A 27,022-nucleotide genomic window follows, 5' to 3' on the forward strand; every position below is an offset into this window, starting at 1 on the left:
GCAGTGAGTTTCTTATTTTGCTGAACATAATTTCAACGTTTAATATATGTCACATGGCATTTTATCGTTTGAACAATACAATAGTTCTAGGTATTGTTTTACGAGCAATGAGCAATATTCCCGATATTGCGCATTCTTTTCCTACTACGCTAAGCATGTGAAATAATTGTCTGTAATAAGCACTGGTCAGTCCAGATCATGTGACTGCAGTCGATAGCGTCTGTAAATAGCTGATCACGAGAAAGGAAATCCGTTACCAGCAACGAGAGTGAAGTTGTCAGATATTCTGGCGACCGCTACCAGCGAGGACTGACTCTCAATTCGTGGACTTCAATTGGTAATGTCATCAGTTTTCTTTTGCATGTAACTTTAGCTAGGAATTCTTTTTATTCTCTCATTTTACGAGTTATAAAGAGAAATCGTGGCAGAAAATCGATTTAGAAATTTTCACGGCAGTAGTATAATTACACGTTTATCACCTCCCATCATGAAAAAATCAAAAAGAAGAGTTTTGGGCAGCGATTTCTTCTAAATTATAAAATGGACTGAGTTCAACTGGGAACAATGGATGTGAAATGTAATCATTTGTAATGCTAGTTTGAAAAAAAAAAAGTTCCAATTAGTCGAGATGGCTCTAATTAATATTTTTAAATTTTGTTTCTTACATAACGCAATAAAAGACACATTGCAAGCAGTAGCTATGTCCTCATACCTCCACTCATCTGACAAAAAATAACTAATTAGGCTTACATAATTACATCTCCAATCGAAATATTCAGACGAAAATAGAGTTTGTAAATATTTATATGAATGGTTTTAGGCCTGCAAAACTGACGTAATGCAAGCGATTACCTAAATGAAGCAAAAAGATGTACTTCATTTACTATGTGTAAATGTATGTAAAAATAGTATCTACAAAAATGTTTTAATTGAAAAAGTGGTTCAAGATATGTATGCGGAATCGCTTTTTATTACGAAAGTAGATCAAAATAAAACATATTCTTTGCGAAAACTTCATTTTTATGTAGTCGTAAATTTGCACCAGAAACATATCTTGCTGCAAATATAACGGCATCGGTTTATACTACACCTTGTCTAAGCAAAGACGTTATATTATAGTCTATAGCGTCAAATATTCAGTGATACCAATTACTTCCTCATAAGGTGCGTGCTTAATATGCTGTACAATTTCATTTTTCTAAGAACGAGAATATTTTGAGATTTTTAGCACACACAAATCTTCCAGCTAAATCCCCTACCCCCACTCCCATTCTTCTTTTGTTCGCATTGACTTATTGTACTTGTACAGTACCTGTACAGTTCATTACAGAAATTAAGGTTTAAGCTAGAAAACATGTAATTATTGCAAGAATTCACAAATGAAAAACTATATTTATGAAAATTGCGGAAAGATTGTACAACATTCTAAATCATGCATCAGAAAGATGAACACTGATTAACTTTACAACTTCTCTACTGTGTTAACTTTTAGAAAATTAAAATTACTTGGCTGGCTAGTTTCGAAGTGTTATCCTTCATTGTCCAAAGCCCTTTGGATCACTCTCCGACTCCCGTGGCTAATAGCTTAATATAATACCTGTACTACACATCTCGATTGCAACGACATTCGTTTATAAAAACAACTTTTTAAGACCCAATTATAACGTTATAACCAAGTTCTGTAGCAATGTAAAATACAGGCAGGATTACGAGACTTTCGGGGTCGTTATTTTTTTTATGGAGAGCAGATGGTATTTTGGCGAGATGAGACCAAGGATTACGGTTCTTTGCCTTATATCGTACAACTGAATTAAATACCTATAATATAGGCAAAACTGTAATTTAATGTACATGTATGTGGAAAAATATGCTTGTGAAACTAGCAGGTAACATACCATCTGTGTCTATCTTTATAAATGATATAATATGTACAATAATAGAGATCAGCAGTGCTTAGAAAAATATTTGGGACTAAGAGCGATGAAGTTACAAGAGAATGGAGAAAGTTACATAACGCAGAACTGCACGCATTGTATTCTTCACCTAACATAATTTAATTAGGAACATTAAATCCAGAAATTTGAGATGGACAGGGCATGTAGCACGTATGGGCGAATCCAGAAATGCATATAGAGTGTTAGTGGAGAGGCCGGACGGAAAATGACCTTTGGGGAGACCGAGACGTAGAATGGAGGATATATTAAAATGAATTTGAAGAAGGTGGGATATGATGGTAGAGACTGGATTAATCTCGCTCAGGATAGGGACCGATGGTGGGCTTATGAGAGGGCAGCAATGAACCTGAATCTCGAAATAACGCGAATTCGTGTAATAACACAGAAAACATCATTCATATTTTTAAACGAACTCGAAAAATACTTGTTGCTTTATTCGCGAAACCTTAACAATAAAGCATTTTGAAGTAATATTTTCATAATTTCCGTCTTTTTTTTTTTGTTCGACGACACATTTTGTTCCACCATGTTCCAACAAAATGAATGCTGCCATGTATTACACTCTACAGTATAAATGGTAAAAACTGAAAATTAATGCTGAAATACTTATTGTGTTTAATATCTTAGGCCAGAATTATAGAACTTCCATATAAATATAATTGTAAAATAACACCACCAGATTGGCAATAACACCGATATCTTTAAATTTTCCTTAAAAATAAAGCAACTTTTACGGGACTCCAAATATAATGAAATTAATCTTCTTCAGCTATAGGAATGCCAGCCCACCGTGGATTTGTGTGGCTGGTTGGACTTGTTGGGCTGCTGTTACCTGGAATATGGGCTGATATTCCAGTAAACTGCACTTATAATGAAGTAGCTGGGAAATGGACCCTGTACGAGGGAAGCAGGATTCATAATGGTTCTATAGACTGCAGCTCTATTGGTTAGTATGAACTTAGGAAGTAACAATGATAAATTCAGTGAGTGATCTGGGGATGGGAAAAGAATTTCCCTCCCTTCAGGAATTCCAGGCGTATCTTAACTATTTAATTTCATTTTAGCTGTTTTAGCAGTTTAATACAAAGTTTTTTAATTAACAAATTATAGAATCACTATTTTCAGTCGTTTATGGGCGGAATGTGAATTAAGATTTCTGATGAGGGGGGGATACAATCCTAGATAGAGAATACCACACATAAAATTATTATTATTCTCATTTGATATGGCTCAACGCTTGGTCGCACTGAGTTGCTCGTCTTGCATCCTGATCATAATAATAATAATTATTATATCCATGAGCAGGCTTAAGATAAGATGTGTAATTCCTGAGTTACTGATCGTTGTCAGCTTGCTGGTGATGATAATACATCAGTATTATTTTCTTTGCTTACTTTATACTGTACTTTATAAAGTATACTCGAATTAAAACAATTATATTTTGTGAGGGGGGATAGAAGTTATCCCTGGCGGGGATGTTAATATGAATTTATGAGAGGGGGATAACTGCCCCCCCCCGTTAATTCGCACTCTGGCTGCATAAAACCTTTCTGAATTCATATACACTTCATTCTTCCTTTCTCTTTTTACTTGGTTTTAACTTTAAAACTGGTGTACGTGGCAAAGCATGGTATATTCTGCTACTACAATGAACTGTTTTCTCCATGTCCTGTTCCATTTATTATATACAGAATAGTAGGCCAACAGCTAAAAACGCGTCGATGATATCAGCTCGAGCAAATCATTGTATAGATCAAAATGTGGATTTTTAAATGAGAATAGAAAAGTGGTTAAATAATGTATTTGTAATGAAGTGAAATACATGAATTCGTCCATGAAAAGATTAAATATCTACGGTACCTTTCATTTAACAATAAGAGGGTATACATTATTTATAAAATTATTAAAATTAATAATGAATGTATTTATACAAGTATTAATGAAATGTTGCTTATTATTTTGCAGTCACTGTAGCACGTAAGCTGAGGGTGGACTTGAGATATCCTGATATTGCTGTAGACGAATATGGAAACCATGGCCATTGGACCATGATATACAATGAAGGCTTTGAAGTTACAGTCAACCAGCGGACATTCTTTGCATTTTTTTACTTTACTAAGGTAACTAATATCACTTACAGTATCTACCAGTATGCATGATTACAGTAGGCCTACATGTACTAAGAATTTAGAATCTAATATAAGATGATGGAAAAGTGGAACAGAGAAAAATTCTCTCTGGCACTGGGATTTGAACCCGGGTTTTCAGCTCTACATGCTGATGCTCTATCCACTAAGCCACACCGGATTCCCATCCCGATGCCGGATCGAATCCTCTCAGTGTAAGTTCTGCCCCTTGAGTTCCCTCTAGTGGCTTACACTAGTGTAGGGAACCCAAGGGGTGGAACTTAAACTGAGAGGATTCGATCCGGCATCGGGTTGGGAATCCGGTGTGGCTTAGTGGATAGAGTGTCAGTACGTAGAGCTGAAAACCTGGGTTCAAATCCCAGTGCCGGAGGGAATTTTTCTCTGTTCCACTCTTCCATCATCATATGATGCAGAATTTCTGCATTGAAATATCATATGTACTTCGGTACATCGTAATATATGATATTTGAAACATAATCTAATATAAGCTTTAAATTTATATTTTTAGTTTGATAAAAGTGAACCCTACTTGACACTATGGAGATTAACTTCAATGCTAGGCATAGCTTTAATTTAACCGTTGGATATGAATTTCTACAGATGATTATCAGTGGCGGCTAGTGAGCTGGCCAGTCGTATTATTATGATACTAATTTTTAGCCTTCTTATTCACTTCACTCAGAGACGGCTGTAGGATTCACGATGTTCTAGGAGAAATTAATTTTGAGGCCCTTAAAACACGTTAGTGGGAGACAGTGAGCATATTTAGCTCAACAATCATAATAACATTAACTTCTGTATTGATCCAATGTAGCAAGAGACAGTAAAACTGCAAATATGTATAATAACTTATCGGTTACCGATATTTGAAAAAATTAACAAGTTTACTGAAACTCACCAACAAAACTGCTTCCTGCTTAAAAATAAAAGTATTTCATCTACCAATGAAGTAGACCTACAATTTCGGATTCTTTGCTTGTGTCGAAAGTTCCTCAAGACACTTTGCAACATCTTTCAGTTGATATTGCACAATCATAACACTTTCCACTCTGCACTCCCATCTTGTGCTTTCAGAGTGACGTTAACTCTTCTCTGTGACAATGCTCAGAATATGACATACAGTCTTTGCAAAGTTCCAAAAAACAAGTTTGCCTTTGGTCACAATGATGCTGCATCACACAGAAGCAGATTCCAGCTATGACACCCATAAGGAGTAAAGAAAGCCAATCCTATTATCTTTCAATATCCTGGTTTTAACACCACTGTGCTCTCCCCTCATGTTGGAATTACTGTCATATCCTTGGTTCCGACAGTTTTTTTTATGTAAAGTCCAAGTGTTTCTAGTTCATCATCATATTTCAAACACGGATTAGGCCACTGCAGCTAGACGGGGTCCAGAAATATTTTAGTGGCCGTCCAGGTCATCATCGTCCCCAAGACTAATTATCTGTCTTGATTTCTGTTTTGCTGGAGTTTGAAAGTAAATTTAATTCCTCATGTGGGATTACTAGCCTCACAATGTGTAGTCCAGTGGTAGGGCTACTACCTTTTAGTCCCTGGACGGGCTTTAATGCTGCATTTCCTCAGCAATAGATGGGACGGCTATACTGCTGTAACTATGTCGTCAGAGCCTCGTTAGTAAAAGCAGGGTAGACCACGAGCAGGTGAGGATGACATTTGTATAGGAGAGGCTGTACATTCCGCATCACTATACTTTCTTCACCCCATTTATAGTTCTGTCAATAAACATCTAGTTAACTCTCCACCTACAGATTTTCAATTGGCGAAAACCCCACAAAATGCTCCTCAATATTGCCATATTTTGCATCTACATACCGATGGCTCAGAACGAGACTGTTACAACTCAAAAAATTCACTTTTTGAATTATTACCATCATTTGAACACTTGAATTGAGAACTATGCTATGTGAAAGTGTTAAAAATTTCGTAGTGGGACATAAATGCACATTGTTGTGCCATGATTCTCTGATTTTCCATATACAATGGAAAACTTTAAATGGCTCTACTCAAAAATCTCTATTTTTGAGTTGTAACAGTCTCGTTCTGAGCCATCGAACCATAATACCAAAGACATCTGTTCTAGTGCAATCAAGAATAATTAAAATTCTTCCTCTTGAACTCTGATTTCTGATTTCACATGTTTTTTCATTAGTTCAATTAGTTCATTCTGGATGTATTCTCCCCAGATAATGGATATGGAAGTGGTGCTCTTCAATTCGTTGTAAATGATCTCTCGTAATGGAGTCAAACTTGGCTAACAACTTGTTTTTTCCTTCCAAACTTCTCCTATTGCCCGTAACGCAAAATTATATATTGGTAGGTAATATTCAATGATGGCCAGTATCCTTTCTAAAATATCTCTCCATTATTTCCTTTTTACCTTAATTTGAGTTTGAAGCTCACATTTTATAACTGTTCCAAATTTAAGCTTTCTTTATCTAACTATAACCACTTAATATGATCACTGGTGTCTTCATGAGATTTTATAGCAGTACCAATATTTTTCCAGTCACTTACACAGTTTACACCACTACCAGTACCTACAAATGAAGAGGTGTTGGCTGATGATGAAAGACGACAGACAGAACAATACATTTGGTATTTTTCTGGAAGTAAGCTAATCCCAACACGTTTCTTGTCTTTCATTGTTGCTTAGAACTATAGTGTAATGAAAATCAGAGAAATGTCTGTTATTTATACAGAAGGTAAATTATTTTATCAACTTAGACTGAACTTTGAAGAGAGTAAGTTATTTTATCAACTTAGACTGAACTTTGAAGAGAGTAAGTTATTTTATCAATCCAGACTGGACTTTGAAGAGCTAAACTGTTACCGGTACATCTTTGTCATGGACTGGGTAAAGCCAATCACCAAGATCATTACTTACACTTACATGTGATAATTCTACTACAGCAGATCTATGGTTAGCATTATTTGACATCAACTTAGTATACTTTGTAGGCAAGCATAATGTTGTTTGAAGTTTGAAGTTCAGCTAAAGACAAGTCTTTCAAATCAGAACTGTCCCGTTTTTCTGTACTGGTATTCCTATTAACAAATCTTTTTATAGAATTACTAATTTTGCTTTTGTAGTCTTCTCACGGGGTATTTTTCTTTCTCTTTGTATAGCCTGACTTAATTTCCCACCAATATTCCTGTCCCTCTTTCCAGTTTCAGACATTTTCAGAAACAACTATGGTAACTACCAAAACACTTATAAGAATGAATACACACACACGTTGTGACTCACTTAGAGACACAAGAATCTTCCGCTAAACACCAGCCAACACTTTACTCCCCTGTGCCTTCTGAGTCACTCCACAAGAGTTACTGGAAAGTGGGAATTCAATGTAGCCAGTGTTCCTTGCACCAGTTACATTTTGTGGCACCGCACAATGGTTGCTGGGAATATAATGTAGCCAATGCTTCTTGCATCAATTACATTACTGCCCTACGCAAGGATTACTGGGAAAACAATGCAGCTAAAGCAATCTTCACGCTTCCCACCTGTAAGATAACAATACCGGTAACATATATTGTCTTTAAACAAAACTTAGAAAAATTCGCGAGGCCCCTATAAGTGCAAGGTCCTAGGCAGCACCTTTTTCACCACAATATAGGGCCACTTTACCAACATAGGTTTAAAAATAAAAATCAGTAGATTAATTGTGACTTCTAAACCCTTGATATACGTAATGGTATACTACAAGGTGGAGCAAAATGTATGGTACATTTTACATAATACAATGCTGCATAGCAGTACAGAGCAATGGCGGCTTTGGAAGTGTTTGTTTATTCCAGGAGATCTGCCATTTCATTTGTGATGAATCAGTGGTTCATACAAATATGCATTCAGGTTGTGGAAGCTTTTATTTGTTTAAATAGTGTAATCGCAGTTAAGCATTTTTTCGCCAAGGACATTGTCATCATCATGTTCCTGACAGATGACAATTGTGCGATGGGTCCAGTGTTGGAGGGAACATGGAAAGCAGAACACAAGAAATCGTCAGGTAGGCCAAGAACCTTCCGAACGCCTAAGAATGTCAATTGTGTTCAAGCAGAAATGCAGTGAAGTCCATAGCGCTCAGCCCGTCGATATTTGCTGACAATGCAAATCAGCCTGCAATCGCTTCACCAGAATGATATTGAAAGCAGATTTGAAGTTCCATCCTTATAAGGTGCAACCTTTATGAGTTACGTCCAATTGACCGGCAGATGAGAATGGCATTCTGTGCGCAACTTCAAGAAATGATTGCTGAGAACAACAATAGTCTGTCTAATTTGCTTATGTCAGATGAAGCACATTTCCACTTAAAGGAAAACTTCCGGTATTGGTCAGACACCAACCCTTAATTGTTCATGAAACTCCACTGCACAGCCCTAAAGTTACAGAGTGGTGCAGTGTAGCCACAATTGGAATTATTGGTCCATACTTTTTCGAGAATCCTCAGGACAGAACCATTACTGTTAACTCAGAATAATATCTTCAAATGCTCAACACCTTCCTGGTACCAGTACCTGAATTAAGGATAGGACATCTTGACATATAGTTCTAGCAAGATGTGGCTGCTGCCCGCACAGCCAATATCAGCATGAACAGATTATGACAGCTGTTTCCTGGTCGACTCATTTCTTGCTTTGGTGATATCCACTGGCCCTTCATATCCCCAGACTTATCAGTTTAGATTTCTTTCTTTGGGGCTACCTCAAGGAGAAAGTCTATTCCACTTGCAAGGAGACAACTGCGGAATTACAGGCTTCCATCCATGATGAAATTGCAGCCATTCCACACAACATGCTGGCACGTGTGATGAATAGTTTCTTGAGTCGACTGAAGTGAATGAAGGAGGGCATTTATCGGATGTAATTAAAAAAATAAACATCTGTTTGCAAAATGTGTACATTGTTTGCAAATAAACTACATTTCTAGGTACCGGTATGCAAACATTCTCCTATAATTCATTACCGGTATTCTTTTTGTGCCATATATTTTGCTCCATATTGTATAAATGAAGCAGTATTACTGTATTACATAAATACAAGGATCTATGAATTTCTACTTGTATTTCACTCAATTGGTAACAAATCACAAATATTCAGGAAAAAAAATAAAACTAACGAATTTGTATTTTCTTCTGGATGTTAAATGCTTCTTATATTACAGGACGACGTGGGCAATGTTACAAGTCACTGTGATCGCACTTTTCCAAGTTGGTCTCATGACGTCACTTTACGACATTGGGCTTGTTTCTATGGGCGAAAGCAGACTCCAGTAATGCCAAAAATGCATCAAGATCCATTCCACGATATGTCTTGGGTACAATTTACTTCTCATTAACTTCATTAATTTATGGTAAACAGATTAATGTTGATGGAAGCTTGAAACTTCCAAGTATGTAACTCAAGAGTGAGGATTAGGTTTATACACAATGGCATACATTACTTTCTGTTCAGATATTATGGGTATTTTTAACATTTTCAGTTTTTTTATCCTTGATTGGGAATGTTTTGTATACTTGTTATCGAGATTTGAATGTATGCTATTGTAACATACATTAAGATAAAAACATTTATGCCATCTTAGCATTATAAACAGGTTGTTACTACATCGAAAATCGTGTGTAATTGGCTTATTATAGCATGCGTGCCGATAAAAGCAATGACGTATTTGCTATGACATAATACCGGAATGCTTGCTATCTTAGTTATTGCTTCTAAGCGCGACGTAACAAGAAATTAAATACACGACAGAAGGTAACATATAATTTATTTCCAATCTTTAACAATTTTGTATCATTTTTGTAATATCACATAAAACAGTTGTGGTTCAGAGAAACTATATTAACAAAATAAAGGAACATTTGTAACATAACTTGCAAGGTCATCCATTACTCTTTACTCAATGCCAAGGCCACTAATCGATACGAACATATGAAGACAATTTGTCAGCTATGGGTCCCGAATTTAATTTCTTTCCTACAATTTATAATGTTAAGATGCCATAAAGTGTTATATCCAACTCGTGTATAAGTTATCTTATTATGACACTCGTGAAAATTGTCGCACTCATGCCATAATCATCAAGATTATCCACTTATTGCATAAATAACTATTACAACCCATTATTATATCAAAACATGATAAGCACATGAGACTTGACATTACCTTTTTTAAAGAAAACAAATAGTCTACGTGTCATTGTTGAACTACTTCACTAGCAATAATGATGTAGGATAACCAAAGTTTTCTCCAGTTGCACATTATTACAGAAATTAAAAAAAAAAATAATTCTCAGAAAAATAATAGCAATAGTAATATTAATTCAAGAGCCGCAATAAATGTTTTTGAGAGCTGCATGTGGCCCGCAGGCTGCGTAATGATTACCACTGCTTTAAATGATGATGATGATGATGATGATGATGATGATGATGATGATGATGATGATGGTGGTGGTGGTGGTGGTGACCACGCTATAGGTAAATATGATATACCTGTTTCATCGTGCCTTTTTAGATGGATCTGCAGATATTTGTTATCTCAAGAGCTGAAGAAACATGTACCATAGGCAATGGCGTAGCATGAAATTTTGAGTAGGGGAAGCTAACTCAAGTTGTCTTTCATGCAATATGAGAAAACGTATTACAAAAATACAGTCTTAAAATAAATAGTAGTCAATTTCAAGTCAGCAGTCGAAGATTGGTTGGAACATCGTAAGTAACACCAATAAGGCATGACCTCAAATGATACGTAATAAAATATGATTTCACGGTTTACAAATATCTCTTAACAAATAGACACGTATACGTATAACATTAGCTCACTCCCTGTTATACTTAGAGAAATCACAATATTAGTACCGGTATCATTACGTAAGTATGCGTCTGTCTTTTGGTTGGTCCTTCATTCACAGCAAGGGAGTCGGTCATTTGTTTTTTAAATCACACTTTTGTTCGTAAGTCAGTTTTGATAATACAATTGTCCTAAAATATTCAAGTAAATTAGTGTCAGGAACTGTTATTTCGCTCATTATTTATTATATCAGCCACAGTACACACTAACGCTTCAACTGAACACAACTGACGAAAAGGGATAACGCGGAAACTACTTATTTTAAATGTTAAAGCTAGCTTCTTTGCGAGCCTTGCGACTAGGGTAGCTTAGAAAGGGATGGAAAATCTGCGGGGTGGATTACACAGAAGAAACCGGTCTGCTTGGAAGCTGGTGTGTGCAGGCTTCTTGTTTACTGCTGCATCACAAATCATCCTGAGCTGCCGCATCACAATATTTAACGCGTAAATATAAATTCTATTAAAATTAATAAATAATTTTCTTCATAAACTGCAGGTTTATTATGAAATTATTATTAACTGGGGAAGCTAAGCTTTTTAGCTTACATTGATGCTACGCCACTGACCATAGGTCTGTTTTATTTCAATTCCACTAGTTCCTGTGTAGTGCTAAGACATATTATTTTATGACAGGGAGAAGAGGTGTTAACTCGGGAGTCAATGCAGCAACTGGTAGACAGCATTAACACTGCTCAAACATCTTGGACAGCTAAGGTTTACGAAAACTTTGTTGGAAAAACACGATCAGAAATGCTGAAGATCAGTGGTGGCAAGAGGTAAAGGAGATCAACAGAAAGATGAAACCAAAATTGTTCACCTTCTTATAATAAATTAACGAAAGCAGCATCAGATATTTTAAGATGATTCCAAGCAATATCAAATACCGAAATTTGAAATAGTAAAATTATATTTTGGAACATGATGTTCACCATTGACTCACAAACTTCATGCACGTTTCTATCCTTAGTCAAACTGCTAAGAGTAAGTAATTACAAAATACTTGTATGATAGTGAAAATATGAAAATATTGTTATCAATACATCAAAATGTCTATTATAACTTGTGCAATATATATTTTTTAGATCATGGCTTCCTCATAAAATTTCCCCGGCAAGACCAAGTTCAAGGCTGCAAGCAGCAGCTTCTACGTTACCCCCAGCCTTTGACTGGCGTAATGTGGATGGTGTAAATTTTGTTTCTCCTGTCAGGTAAGTAGATCCTACTGTTCTTAGTTTGTTATATTCTAATTAAAAATCTACCAACACAATTTTTCTAAGTTTTACTAAAATTTATTTATTTCTTATCCAACATTAATAAAAAAATAAAATAAAAAATGTTTCTGAGTAGGTTTTCCTTCACGTAGGCTAATTAGATAATAACATTTCTTTATTTTAAGCAACATAATGGTGTAAGATGAAAAGATAATACAGAAAATTTCAATATGAGCTCTACTAGGAAAAGGACGAAGGGAAAAAGAATAAGAAGCTAATGAGTAGTTTCACATTTATATTTCTTACTAACTGAAATAATTACTTTACTGTCTTATAGCCAATTGTTCTGCATTGTCAGAAGATCGAACTATACTTTCAAAACTGCTGGCAGGGAAAGCTTGGCTATTAGGGCTGGGGAGTGTTTAGTATCTGTATTTGTTTATAACCAATCTTGAGAAGTCACTGAACTGCACTTTTGTTCAAGTGTATTTTTGTAATCCATATTGAGAATTCATTAAGATGAACTTTTTTCCAAGTGTGTGTAGTCTGTATTTATGTTGTTGTTTTCTAATGCCAGGCGTTTGACAAAGTCATTTGACCTCTTGCACTCCAATATTTTTCAAAGATATTATCATGGTCAGCCACTGAAGCACAGATGTAGTCTGTATTTATACATACATACATACATACATACATACATACATACATACATACATACATAATTCATATTTCGAGGTTATTATACTGTTTTATGCAAGTTATGTTATTTCATTTCTAATAATGATACACATTAAGTACCGTACACATTAGAGAAATACAATGGTATTTATATTGACGAAGCCAATATCCTATACAGGATTTTATGGTGAATAAAATACATACAGTACCGGTACTTTCTTACTAAGATGAAGGGTTTGAATAATAGTCAACCTCCAGTCTGATCCAGCGATTTCTATTTGTCTGGATGCCTAAAATGCCAGGTTTACAAAAGTAAGACACTAAATGGCACTATCAGGGGAAAATTCATACCATCATTTTGTTAAAATGAACATCGTTTTATGAATAACAACTTTTTTTAATAAAAATGCCAGGGATGTTTAGGGTGTAGGGTACCGGTAGCATTTGGAGCACTATCTATAGGTAGGATAAATGTTACATTTTTTTTACTTACAAAACAGCAAATAAATTACCGGTACCTTATTGCATTTCAGTCATTAATAATAAGATTTGGATGTTACTTGGTCAACACGACGACTGATTGTCTCCTGAGACATTACAAAACAGCCTTCCAAGGGATTAGAATCCACATCCAAAATTTTCATATTATAATGAAAGTTTATTTTGAATTTCTCAACCATGCTATATAACAATATGCTTACAGTAATTCTACATGCATTCCAGAGATCAGGGAATGTGCGGTAGCTGTTATGCCTTCTCAGCCATGGGAATGTTAGAAGCTCGGCTTAGAGTACAGACCAATAACACGTTACAAGTACAGCTATCCCCACAAGATGTTGTCAGCTGCAGCAAACTCTCTCAAGGCTGTGAAGGAGGCTTTCCTTTCCTAGTGGCTGGGAAATATGGCAAGGTGAGCAGTAATGCAGCTACTTCTCTCAAAGAACTACTTAAGGAGGACATAGGCGAAACTGCAGTTAATTATTAAGTATAACATGCAATTTTCATTGTAAAGAGTTTCAATTTAGCATGCACATTTTAAAGGAAATTACTTATTTAAAGGAAATTAGTTATATACTGAATTTCTTTAAGCCACTTTTTCAAAATGTAGTGCACTCTGTGGTTATTACATTTTTATTACTACACTTAATACCTCAGATAAATTTTTCACTTAATCTATTTAAGGTACAGACTTGAAAATTTTTACACAAGTTCCTCTTAGGTAAGCTACATTTTGTAATGGCTTGAATTTTTTTATTGTGAGCACATATCTTAAACATATTTTAAAAAATTAGCTCTAGAAGCAATGCTAAAAACAGATAAAAAAAACTACTTGGTATTGGTATTTGTGACATATTACCCCCAATACATCAAGAGGAATTGAGTGGTGCGAAGAATGCCTCTGTGCGATGCCTGTTTGCCAGTATATTCATAAAATGTACGAACATGTGGTCGGATTGCTCACTTTCGAGTAATAGGGGATTGAAGCGCCAACCTTACTGGAGTATCTATTGTGATACAGGAGTACAGGAAATATGCCAAATCCATCACAGGCGCTGCAATTTTTTTATTGGGAAAATTGCCTCCAGGATGTAGATTTCGATTAACTTACTCATTAAAATAATCTAATTTAATGTTACGTTTTTATAATATCATCACGTGAATGCAAGAACTAGGTAACTCGAAATTTGCGTTTTCTAGTTACCTCTTTTATAGCATAGCAAAAATCGCACAAAATGTAATGCAAGAACTAGGTAACTGATTGAACGATACCAGCGACATCTATTTTCCAGTATAACAAATAGGTACAAGAAAACGAGACATTTTCCTTAGTGCAATAAATAAGTAAGTAGGCAATGTCACAAAATATGAAAAATCAAGTTACCTAGTTCTTGCATTCAGGCGACGATATAATTGTAAATGATTATGGCATGTATGAATTCCTTTTACCAATTTTTACTTCTCAAATATCTGTGAAACTACACGTTAAATTAAAAGATGGTTCATGCAACATTATTTTTATATGAGGAATCAGGATAAAAAATAAAAAGTATACACTTTCCTTTAAGAAAATTAGATTGACCTTCAAATTACCTTGAAAAAGTCCTCCAAATACAACATAAATAATGCTGTTTGCTTTCCTTCTTAAAATCAATTAACTTTTATTCGAAACATACCTAAAATACTTCGGTTTTTAGATTTTTTCGCATTATCAATGTAAATGGTGTAGCCGGTATATGTAAGTTTGTGCTTTTCTTTCGATAATTTAAAATCTGGCAATCTTACTCGTTGCATGAGTCTATGTGTATCATATTACAAATCTTAGAAATTTTTATATAATATACTTGTCTCAAGATATTTCATCCTGATTAAATTGTGCGGAGTATGCTTATTTCCCAAAACTGATTCCACAGGAGTTTGGTACCGTGGAAGAATCATGCAATCCTTACAAAGGAAGAGATGGACCGTGCACTGGTAGAACGTGCCTTAAGCACTATACAGCAAGCTATAGTTATGTCGGAGGTAAGAGTTATTATTTTATCATTTCTTTTCACTCATTTCGCATAGTACTGTAAAAACAGAATGGCTGCCATAAATAGATCCAGTTCTTTGTCTTTGAAAGTGTTTCAATACTTCAGGAATATACAGAGTGAACCGTAAGTAACGTCATTAATTTCTGGGGCTATTCTTTGAGATATTTCAAACAAAAAAGTTTAATACAATTTTGCTCGTTTTTGCTTCCTTTTCGAGATAAAAATGGTTTTGTATGAACCATTTCTTACGAAAGCCACTGATTTAATTTACAATAGACAGCCTAAGTGTGCTTAAATGCGACAGGTTCATGTCAGTAGATTTACTGACATGTAAAAGAATGGGACAAAATTCCAGCACACTGGCGACACTGATATAACCTCGGCAGTTGCGAGCGTTGTTAAATAAAACGTAATTTTAAAAAATTTCCAATAAGCTCAGTCAATTTAAGAGAACAGTGTATTGTGCTATTTTAAAGATTGTAAGAATTTTAGTTTCATCCTTTAAATGTGCAGAAATGTAATCGGAACAAATGTTATCCTTTTGTTGTTAAAGGAATTTTAAAATGTTACATTTGTTCATATCAAATTTCTGCATATTTAAAGAACAAAACTAAAATTCTTTCAATAATTTATTACCATAATACACTGCTCTCTTAAACTGACTGAACATATTGGAAATTAAATCAATGGCTTTCCCAAAACACGCTATGAAATGTTTCATATAAAACAATTTTTATCTCGGAAAGGAAGCAAAAACAAGCAAAATAGTATTGAACGTTTTTGTCTGAAATATCTCAAAGAATAACCCTCTGAAATTAATGACATTACTTACAGTTCACCTTGTATATTGGTAAGCGCGCGCACGTGCACACACACACACACACACACACACGCACGCACGCACCTCAAACAACATATAGGATACGTTGTTGTTTAGTCTGTTTAGTCAACTGTCTGAAGACAGGTCTGAACCTCACAAGTGACAACTACAAGGCATCACTTATAAGGCAACTCAGGAGATAATGGGGTGGTTTGGCCAGTTCCTTTCTCCCTCCACTTCATACATTGTTGCCTAGCTAGATTCAGGTAGATCTTGGTATACATGATAGATACGTTCCGAAAAAATTGCTGCATAAATTGAATTCGCGTAAAACGGGAATAATTTTACATGCACAATATAGAATTAGGTTCTCATATATTCAAAATTTAAATTAAAATAATAGGGACATACAGTATTTATATTCGAAACAACCAATATTATCTCTCTGAAACTTAATATTAATGCAGACATTCAAAATAATACAATGACGATATATTTTAAGGTTGAAACTCAAAATAATACACAAAAATTCGTTTTCAAAGTCCTACTTCACATTTCAAATAGCTTCTGGCTCATCTACATCAGTATATTCTGTTGATGTTGGAGTCAGCCCACTCTCTCTGATGGATTTCTGATGTCCCATATCAGTGTTGTGGTTGAAGTGTTCCCGCAGAGACTTGATGTTCGTTTGAATTGTCAAGTCATTTTGTGAAAAAATCTTGAATTGTCGACTGTGTAATTTTCTTCATCTTCTGGCTAGACAGCTCTTTGTAACATTTCAGAACATGGTCAACTTCTCCCTTCACTTTAGCACTTATCACCATCTCAGGATCACGGTCTTTGAAAAGTTTCGGCCATATTTTTTTGCTGTAAGCTTTCTTGCAAGCTGAGTTTCCTCGACTTCTGTTTCTTTCTTGATATTGTCCTTACTGATAGGCATCAGATCCTCATTGCTCAAATCCTCGGAATGAAAGTTCAGAATCTCACACACATTCTCTACATCAACATGGCTGTCTCGTGCCATGTCCACTATCTCCATCATTGCACCAGTGATGTCAGTGTTCACTTCATCTTCTGGAATCTATACAGTATAGGCCACAGCTTTCTCCATATACCATTCATACATTTAGGAGTGATAACATTCGACGCGTCTCTAATTTCATCCGAATGTTAAACTGTTGCCAGAAAGACTTGATGGTAAGGTTGCCACTCGAATCGTATCTAGTTACATTTAACTTGGTTGATGATTGAGCAGTTTTTCGAATTGATTCCGAATTGTCACGAACAGTTCTTGCAGTTGATTCAGAAAGTCTCAAAGCACACTGAATGTCATGAATCGCGTATTATTGCTTCTGCATAGAATTAGATGGTACTACTGGAATTCAAATATGAATCGTGTACATACAAAAATGCGGATAATGAAACCTTGTATAACAGGGTCTACCTGCATTAATCAGACTTCAGATGTATACAAACAATTGAAGGGTACACGGGAATATTGATCAAGGTCCATTTTAGAAAGTTTCGAGAAAAACTAATTTTAAAGTTTAAGCACTTAATACTTTGTTATGTGTGTATTTAATAGAAATTGACGTAGTGGAATGTCAAGAACGATTATTTCTTATTACTAGCTAGACCACATGATAGTACTTCCTTTTCACTATAAGATAGCATTATTAACTCAATTTCGGTTTTTGGTGGACCTTGATGGTTTTTCCCGTGTACCCTTCAATTGTTCTTCCTCTGATACATATCGTCAAGTGAGATGTACTGCCTGATAATAGATGTACGTATCAGCCAGAACCTCATTTATAATTAACATATATATGATGACTCTGTTATTGGATCACTGAAATCTCACAGGTTATTATGGAGCATGCAATGAAGAATTGATGAAAATGGAGTTACTGCGTGGAGGTCCCTTCTCTGTCTCATTTGAGGTGACATCAGACTTCCAACACTACAATGGTGGAATCTACCATCATACTGGCCTTGGTGACTTCAACCCTTTAGAGGTAAAAAATAGAGAATAACCACTGGGAAAATCTTTGGCATCTAGAAAATTTCAGTTAGGAAACCCGTTCCACTTGGTGCATTTATCAAACAGTTTTGCTTACTCCACACACAATTATTGCTAGGGAACTAGTGTGTTTCTGAACATAAATTTCTCACTAGAACTACGTTAATCTAGCACTCCTGTACAATTTTGATACTTCGTTTTATTGTTAACTGTATGGTTACCAAATTTCTCATAAAATGGACAAGAAAACTTTGTCATTTTATATTCATACAGGAGTGAGCAGTATTTGAAATACATGTATTTAAAATAAGGTACATTTGTATTTTGTAATTTGAAAGGATTTCCGAAATTATTTCGTATCTGTTATTTAAATATGTAAAATTGATGTATTTTGTATTTAAAATACTCAAAACACTTTTTTTTTTTTTAGTTCTGAATCTGCAGGCACAGCTGTGTTGGAGGATTTGATTTCTTACTGTGGCCACAAAAGGAGTTGGTCACAATGCTTATCAGTTTTTTTTTGTGCGCATTTCTGGTTCTGTTTCTACAGTGATTTGAAACCGAGGCATGGTGTGCTGCTATCCTGCTGAAGTTTTTAAAGTGGTCTTTAGTGCTGAGTTTGTGTTCCTCTGCACCTGTTGAAAGACTGTCCTCATTTGCAGATTTTATACTTTCAGCAGATAGGGGATCTTTATCTGATTAGCTTTCTGAGACATTAAAAAAAAAATGTTTTAACTAATGGCAGATACTTGACTTCGTCATTCACCCTTATGACACCAGTTGTGTAGACCAATTTACAGACAGAGTCACTGTCCAATGTGTGCATAAGAGCCTGGTGAAATGAAGTGGAGATTTCTTCCAATACTACAGGGGAACCAGAGCTTCCCAAGAAAATCCCTGTGTTACCTGGATCACAGGCTTGGCCAACACAAGTTGTAAATCGGGGGGGGGGGGGGGGTACTGGGGATGCAACTCGAGTCCAAAGAATTATCAGGATTAAACACAGTACATTTAATTGACAACATACTTAATGAAAAACTCACCGAAACAGTAACAGGTTTAACACTGAAATCACCTATTTTATTTATCTAAAACATATGGTTCCTACCAATGAAGAACCTGAGTTTTCAGAGTCTACGTTGAAAATGGAGCTGGAGCAGTCTAATTATAAGGCTCTCGAAAATTTGAACCGAAGATCCTGGAAAACTGCGAAGAGAAGTGTGTGTGTGTATCTAATGCTCTGGATATAACAATGAAGTCATCATCCTTCTTGCTTCCCAATATTTTGATGGAAGGTCCACAAATGTCCTAAGAGTTTCACAATTAGCCAGGTGCTCCATCTCCATGTCCTCTTCTCTGGTGCACAGTAAGCATTTAGGTGAATTCAGTACTCCAATACGATGGAGGTGTTTACTGAGGCAATCATGACCAGTAATCAATCTAAACATGGCCACAGCAAAGAGAAGTGTAGTCACCATTAAATAGGCTGGTTTCTTTAAGAATGCTAAGGTTTTTTTGGAGGGCGGGGGGGTCCGATATTCGTTTCTAAAATAATACTCATATACAGGTTTGTGTAGACAGATTTTCTTTTGCTGGAAAGTGCCCAGGTTCGTGACTGTCCTCTCATGACAGCTTGATTTTCCTGGAGTTTCTAGAAGAGGTTTCGAATTATGACGTTTCAAGCTGATTCATGTTCCTCTTCTTCTTCTGCCTCTTCCAAAATTTTTATAACAGTGGACTGATTTATTTTTAAGGCTGTCACTGTTCTATCCACGACCTTGTTGTCTTTTTTTGCTAAAAATATTCTTGTACCGAGCATGCCATTTCATCCTTTCCCATTTTTGTACTTTCGTCTGTTTTTCTCAGAACTCATTTTGTTTCTTTTACGATTTTGTCCAGATTGCTACATTGTTACAGCAAAAATATATAGGCCTACAAAATATTACAGCTAACTAAAGGAAACTACACTAATGTATTAAAGTTACAAATATAATATAATTTTGTGACTTCAACTTTGCAGGCAGTGAATCACGCGGTTCTTCTGGTTGGTTATGGAGTAGATCATACAACAGGAGAAAAGTTCTGGATAGTGAAAAACAGTTGGGGCACTGGCTGGGGAGAAGATGGCTTTTTCCGAATCCGAAGAGGCACTGACGAAGTTGCAATTGAGAGCTGTGGTGTTCATGTTACACCCATTCCTTAGTTTCAGTCTTTTATCTTGTAGTTCAACAGCATCCATTACAGATAGCGTATTATTTTAATGTCAAAATAATTCGAAGGGCTTATCTCCTTTGAACATGATTATTGCAGTAGCAATGAAAATTGTTTTAAACTTATTTGAAGTTTTAGTCTACTTAGAATAACATTGTGTATCATCATCATCATCTTATGTCCTTTTGAAAGTGGATTCTAAACATACCTCCAATTGTCTGTATCAGTAAAAAAAAAATCTGTATCTGTACAACGACATTGAAATTATAAAAAAATATTACTTTACATTTTTACAAAAGAAAAAAATTGAATGAAACTTCCATTTATTAATAGTCATATTAATTCTGAACTTATACTTATGGATGTATCTACATGATTTTGAGAATGACCAAGCTATTTGCTGAATGACAAACCTTGTATCTGTTACTACATTACTTGTCAATTTTTAAAGAAAAGTATTATAACAGAAAAATATCTTCGAAACAGAGACAATTGGAGACACAAGACTCACGAGTTGTCGCATGCCTTTAAGAGATCATCCTGTGTGGTTATAAAATTCAAGTTGTTTGCATAATGTTTGTTTCAAATGACTGATAAATAAATTTAAATCACTTAATTATTTCGCCTTTTCTTTATTTCATCTGATGATAAGCATACAGTACGACATGTCCAGTATAGCACAATGTGCCTCTTCTATTTCCTCTCAATGTTCACAACTATGTTAATAGTTTCTGTCACAGTTGCAAAAGAATCTCTTGAACAGTCACCCATCATTACCACCACACTGTCACTGTCTCAAAAATAAACAGTGTGAAAAACGTATAGAACAAGTTTTACTGTAATATTATTACTCATTATGTAAAACATGCATAGAAAAGTTGAATAAAAAATATGGTTGTTAAAAAACATGAAATAACCTTGCAAAGGTATATATGAGCTAATTATTGCACAATATTGCAGGATAAACATTGTTGACACATTTCTGTTAAAATTACAGGTTTTAGATCTTGAAAAGGGTGAAACTGCATTACGGACCTAAAACAAAACTCCGAAACTAAATTTTCAGACTTCAAATTTTCTATAAGTGCGCAATGTGTTGAGAAAATATAACGATCCTATGCATAGGAAACTAGGGATTTTATTATCCTGTAGGTTAAACAGTACTCTGTTCGCACTTCTCATCCTATGTGATAAATCTTAGACCCTCAATATAACAATACAACCTGCTAGGGCTCGCAAATATCATTATACGGAGGTTTGACTGTATTACCAAACTCGCAGGCAATAAAAGATTGCAGCTATTGAGTGCACATTGCAACTAAAACTGTATTTAAGTAAACTGCAGTCAATCTACTCGATAGTTAGTTCAAATCCTTTGTTAAGTGTAAAACTGTTTATGTATCTATCAAAAAATAAGTTCTGCTTCAAATGTTCCTAGTACTGTATTATTTAACTCAATTTAGCTTATTTAATTTAATTAGGAAAATGTATAATAGTGCATGTTACACTTAACAGCAGCTATTTTTCCAAGTGCAATGGAAGTAAGCCTGAAGATTTCACAGAGACACTGTTGCTGCCAATATTGAAGACAAATAATGCCAAGAAAAGTAACGAGTTCAGGACTATCAGCCTCATATCACACTCGGCAAAGATTCTCCTGCAAATACTGAATCGACGTTTATATTCTAAGATCAAAGGACAATTGGGAGAAGAGCATTTGGCATCACGAAGAGAAAAGGTACAAGAGATGCAATTGGACTCCTGTGAACAATTGGCGAAAGATAACCAGAGAAGAATAAAGAAGTGTATGTAGTATTTGTGGACCTGGATTGACAGACTTCATTGGAATAAAATTATGGGGATACTGAAGAAAACTAGTATGGGTTGGGAAGAGAAGAGGCTATTAACTAATCTTTATATGAAACAATGAGTCAAAGTCAGGATAGGAGAAGAAATCTCAGAGGAAAGAGGAAGAGGGAGAATATGACAAGGATGCTCATTATCACTTACCCTGCTCAACACCTACTTGGAGGATTTATGAACAACTGCTTTAGAACATGGGAGAGATGCCAGTAGGAAAAAGACGAATAAATTGTATAAGATTTGCTGATGATATGGCATTTTAGCATAAGAGGAGATAATACTACACCTAAATGACAGCTGTGAGCAGTATGGGATGAAGATAAATGCAAGCAAGACCAAGCCCATGGTTATCAGAAGAACAACAAAGAAAGTAATTGTGCAAATTGGACATAAGCCAGTAGAACAAATGGACAGCTCATAAATACTTGGGATGTACTGTAACTAGCAACATGAGCTGCTGCCAGGAAATCAAAAGGAGGATAGCAATGGCAAAGGAAGCTTTTAATAGAAAAAGGAGCATCTTCTGTAGACCTCTGGAGAAAGAACCAAGGAAGAGACCAATGAAGTACTCCATATGGAGTGTGGCATTGTTGGGGCAGAAACATAGACATTACAACAAAGTGGAGAGAAGCAACTGGAAGCATTTGAAATGTGGCTATAGAGAAGAATGGAGTGTGTGAAATAGAATAAGAAATGAAGCTGTGCTAGAAATGGTGAAGAAAAAATAATGCTGAAACTGATCAGGAAGAGAAAAAGGAATTAGCTGGGTCACTGGCTAAGAAAAAACTAACTACTGAAGTATGATGCACTGATAGGAAAGGTGAACGGAAGAAAAGTTCGAGACAGAAGAAGATATCAGATGATAGACGACATTTGTTATCTCGTGAAACCAAACACAAGTGTGAGCTGTAGCTTATAGTATAGTGAGAGTGAGTTAGCTAGCTATAAGTGGTAGTGTAGTGAGTGAGGGAAGCTCCTCAGTTCACTTCCTTCTTCTCCTCACATGCAGGTAGTTTCACAAGATAACGAATGACCTGTAAAATATATGGATCGTATGTGGAGACCAAGAGGAAGGAGGAAAATGGGGAGGATTGGAGGATGTTGGGTTTGTAGTGAAAGACCTGCCCTAGCGCAGAAAACTGGGAATGAATGAATAGAAGTAAGAATACATTAATTTTGCAACCAAGCATATTATTATATAATGCTAGGCCTAGTAGAGGCATAATTGATTAAATGTGAATACTGTATGCCCGTTTACTAATTTTGTGATCAGAAATACTTTTTCTTCATACTATTTTTTTCATGGGTTTTGACTAGCAGATTTGCTAAATATTGCATTAGTTCGTTGACGTATGGCGAAAAAGTTATCTTATGTGTGTGTGTGTGGAGTGAGATCCAACGTATTCCCCTTCTTCCCATACTCTCCTTATTGAGTTTTGTATCCCTGTTATAGGTCTTCTCACTCATTTCACTACCATTTCATAATATGCTTGGAATCTTCCATCTTTCACATTTTAGCCCAAACTTATTTCAACAATTTCAAATCTAAAATCGTCAATATTCAAATAATGCACACTTGAAACATGTTCAAATAGCCATACTTACGGTCTGGTGACTTTTACAGACTATTACAAGTGGACAAAAAGAGGAAAAACAATAATCATATTAAAACTTTGCATACAACATATTCATGTTTGTACTGAAACTTCATATAACAATAATACAAATAAATAAATATATAATTATACAAAATAATATTGACAAATGTTTATTCCAATAGAAATAAAAATCTACTATAAAGTCTGACTTCTGTCACACTAAGATGCTGAAAGCTGTTGATCCTGCGCCCTTGCTGGTGATGAGATCAGTCCTAACAAAGTGGCATCTGCCTCCAGTAGTGTGAGATCCCGTGATGAACCCAAGAAACGTGAAGATAGCTCCAGTTCTTTGATTCTTATTCGCACTCTGGCTCCTCGTACATACTCACTGCCAAAATACAAATGCACAATATATCATTTGCTACATTTCTGTTGTGGTAAATTAATATTTGCCATGAAATAACATATTAACAGAACTCAATGCATCCTTATAAATTAAAATACATTCAACATGTCATTACATACTAATGAACTCTTATAAATTATATTTCCTATCCTTAGTAGCATACATAATTTGTTGTTGTTTTCTAATGCCAGGCATTTGCCAATAAAGTCATTTGACCTCTTGCACTCCAATATTTTTCAGAGATATTATCATGGTCAGCCACTGAAGCACAGATTTTGAGGTGTTCCGAATCCATTTCTTGGTTTGAGTAGTTGCACAATGGGCAGTTAGGGGACTGATATATTCCAATTCTATGCAGGTGTTTGGTCAAACAATCATGACCTGTTGCCAATCTAAATGCAGCTACAAAGTAAGCTATAGTAACAAAACTAAAGCGACTTTTCACCTGGCAGAAACACGAAAATTGAAACATTTTTAAATTTCATAATAGTATTTGGAATATTGTGGGACTGAAGATTTCATTTCCGACTCATTTGGTTACCAATGATGAGACAATGGTCCATTTATATTATGGTAGAGACATATCCATCATAGCCAACAGCAAAAAAAAAGTTAAAGACTCAGCCTTCTGCAAAGTTGACTGATGCGACATGCAAGGTTATATTTTGGTTCCGATCTAAGGTAATGCCAAACCTCACATGACTAACAAAACAAAGAAGTATACTTATGAAAAGATTATTTGTTCAGAACAGAATTCAAAAGCTCAATAAGAGGCGTATTAGGTTAGAGCAGCCCTAAGTACAACGGGGCAGTGGAACAGAACTCTGAAACCTCTCCCATGTCCTTTCTGCTTCACTGCCTTAAAAACAAACGCACAGTGGGCACCCATACGTGCTACATGCCCTGTCCATCTCAAACGTCTGGATTTAATGTTCCTAATTACGTTAGGTGAAGAATACTCTTATATTATAATATACATTTTTTTCGATCCTAAGCCACAGTCGTGACAAGGATAACCGACAACACTCAATCTGAGCGTAGAAAGTAGGCCTATGCATAAACAGTTTCGTACAAGAAAGATTCAAAACCAACAGCCGTAGGCCTCTGGGAAATAAGTCGCAAAGTGCTTGATTATCTTACGACATATGGAGAATTCTGTATGATGAACATTAGTAATTTTGTATTCTTAATTCGGCATCCTATACTGTATAATTTATAAAGTGCGTTGACATACCAGGAATTACAGACTCCCCTACTAGCCTAGACAGGCAAATGTTACCAGTATATACAAGTAACTTCTGCACGGATGTGAGTATTTTTCTCTTTATTATATATAAGTAACTTCCTTTTCTCAAATCCCATGACTGGTTAAGTTCTCACTAAAAGTACATGTAACTTCAGTTTTACCACATGTAAGTAGCTATATAATTCAGGTATTTGACATTACTTTACCTTCCGTTTCTCGCTGGACGAGGGCATACACAATGAAATTTCCAACCAAAGTCGATGTATAAATCATCTCCAACAACGTGGATGATCTTTCCGGTCACGACTTTTCCTTTCGGATCTCCCAGCTAATACGAAATATTAAAAAGCTATATAAGACATATGGTACATTGTTAACAATTTCATACAATTCAAGGTAATACCACAGTCTAGTAGCCTATATACAATCACGAAGCTCAATACGTAGTAAATATGCATCCAGAGATAGTTGCTAACCACTAGACTCGCTACTATCACCTCATTAGAGACAATGCGAAATAGTACCGGCACAGTCTATTGTTCCTAGCATCCTCACAACTCAAGCTTCGTGACTATATACTAGACTGTAGTAATACTCCAGAAAGGCCTAAATTATACCACCGCCGCGAGAAGTCCAGGTCCGTTGTCCTGCTTAATTCCTCCTTGACTTCACGCGGCAGTGATACAGTTAATCTGTACAATTATTCAATTAAAAAAAATCAGTCTTTGGATTATTTAACGTATATATTTATTAACACTTTTAGCTTCAAAGAAAAACATAACCTCTACATTAGGCATAATTAGCTAATTAACGCTACTTCTTACGTCAATAAATTTTGAATTCCTTAGCATGGAGGCAAATGTTTCTTCCTTCTCTGGTGTTTGTATTTTCGTTTCTGGGGGTGTTGTATATTTCTCAAAAGCTCGGGCAAATCCACCAATTTTCTTCTTGTCTTGATCTTCATCACTCGCAGCTTGTTTACTCACATTATTATTTTTATCTTCGACCGTAGAAAACCGTTTTCTAAAGTGGCACATACTAAAATAAACAAATGTTCTGTTAATATAAAGACTGTTCGTAATTGCTCTACCCACCAACATAGTGTACGTAAATTGTAATGTTTATACTATCTTTCAAGCCTTGGCAGTCGCCATGTGCCAAGCATATGCAATCGACTGAATCGACACAATCACAATCGAATACAATTCATATCGATGCATGTAGAAAGTATTGACATCTAGCGGTGTCCGGTAGAAAGTTCGCAACAGAAGAAATTTCGTCATTGTTTGTGGTTAAAATTGTTGTAGCACTGTTGATCATTATGCATACTGTATAGCTTTCTGTCCTTGTAGTTTTTATGAACTGTTCATGAACATCGGTTTACCTATATGGAATTCCCAGTAGGTTACCTTCAATTATCTTTTCAGGATGTTTCACATTTAAGCAAATACGGTACACAATAAGATT

General features: G+C 35.5%; 2 protein-coding genes across 2 annotated transcripts; one reads left to right on the forward strand and one right to left on the reverse strand.

The window, feature by feature from the left end:
• Window positions 1–196: 196 nt before the first annotated feature.
• On the forward strand, window positions 197–21,061 carry LOC138696725 (dipeptidyl peptidase 1-like). Its single transcript, XM_069822059.1, has 10 exons — window positions 197–337; window positions 2,725–2,901; window positions 3,921–4,075; window positions 9,288–9,440; window positions 11,605–11,747; window positions 12,054–12,179; window positions 13,584–13,770; window positions 15,272–15,380; window positions 18,075–18,226; window positions 20,252–21,061. Exons 2-10 carry the CDS (start codon window positions 2,733–2,735, stop codon window positions 20,432–20,434), a joined length of 1,377 nt encoding a protein of 458 aa, XP_069678160.1. The 5' UTR covers window positions 197–337; window positions 2,725–2,732; the 3' UTR covers window positions 20,435–21,061.
• mRpS28 (mitochondrial ribosomal protein S28) lies at window positions 20,375–26,735 on the reverse strand. Its single transcript, XM_069822062.1, has 3 exons — window positions 26,380–26,735; window positions 25,762–25,883; window positions 20,375–24,291 (listed from the first exon to the last, which is right to left on the reverse strand). The coding sequence occupies exons 1-3, from the start codon at window positions 26,653–26,655 to the stop codon at window positions 24,123–24,125; spliced, it is 567 nt and encodes a 188-aa protein (XP_069678163.1). The 5' UTR covers window positions 26,656–26,735; the 3' UTR covers window positions 20,375–24,122.
• Window positions 26,736–27,022: the final 287 nt, after the last annotated feature.

This window comes from Periplaneta americana, chromosome 3 (genome assembly GCF_040183065.1).
Source record: "Periplaneta americana isolate PAMFEO1 chromosome 3, P.americana_PAMFEO1_priV1, whole genome shotgun sequence".
Classification (NCBI taxonomy): Eukaryota; Metazoa; Arthropoda; class Insecta; order Blattodea; family Blattidae; genus Periplaneta; species Periplaneta americana.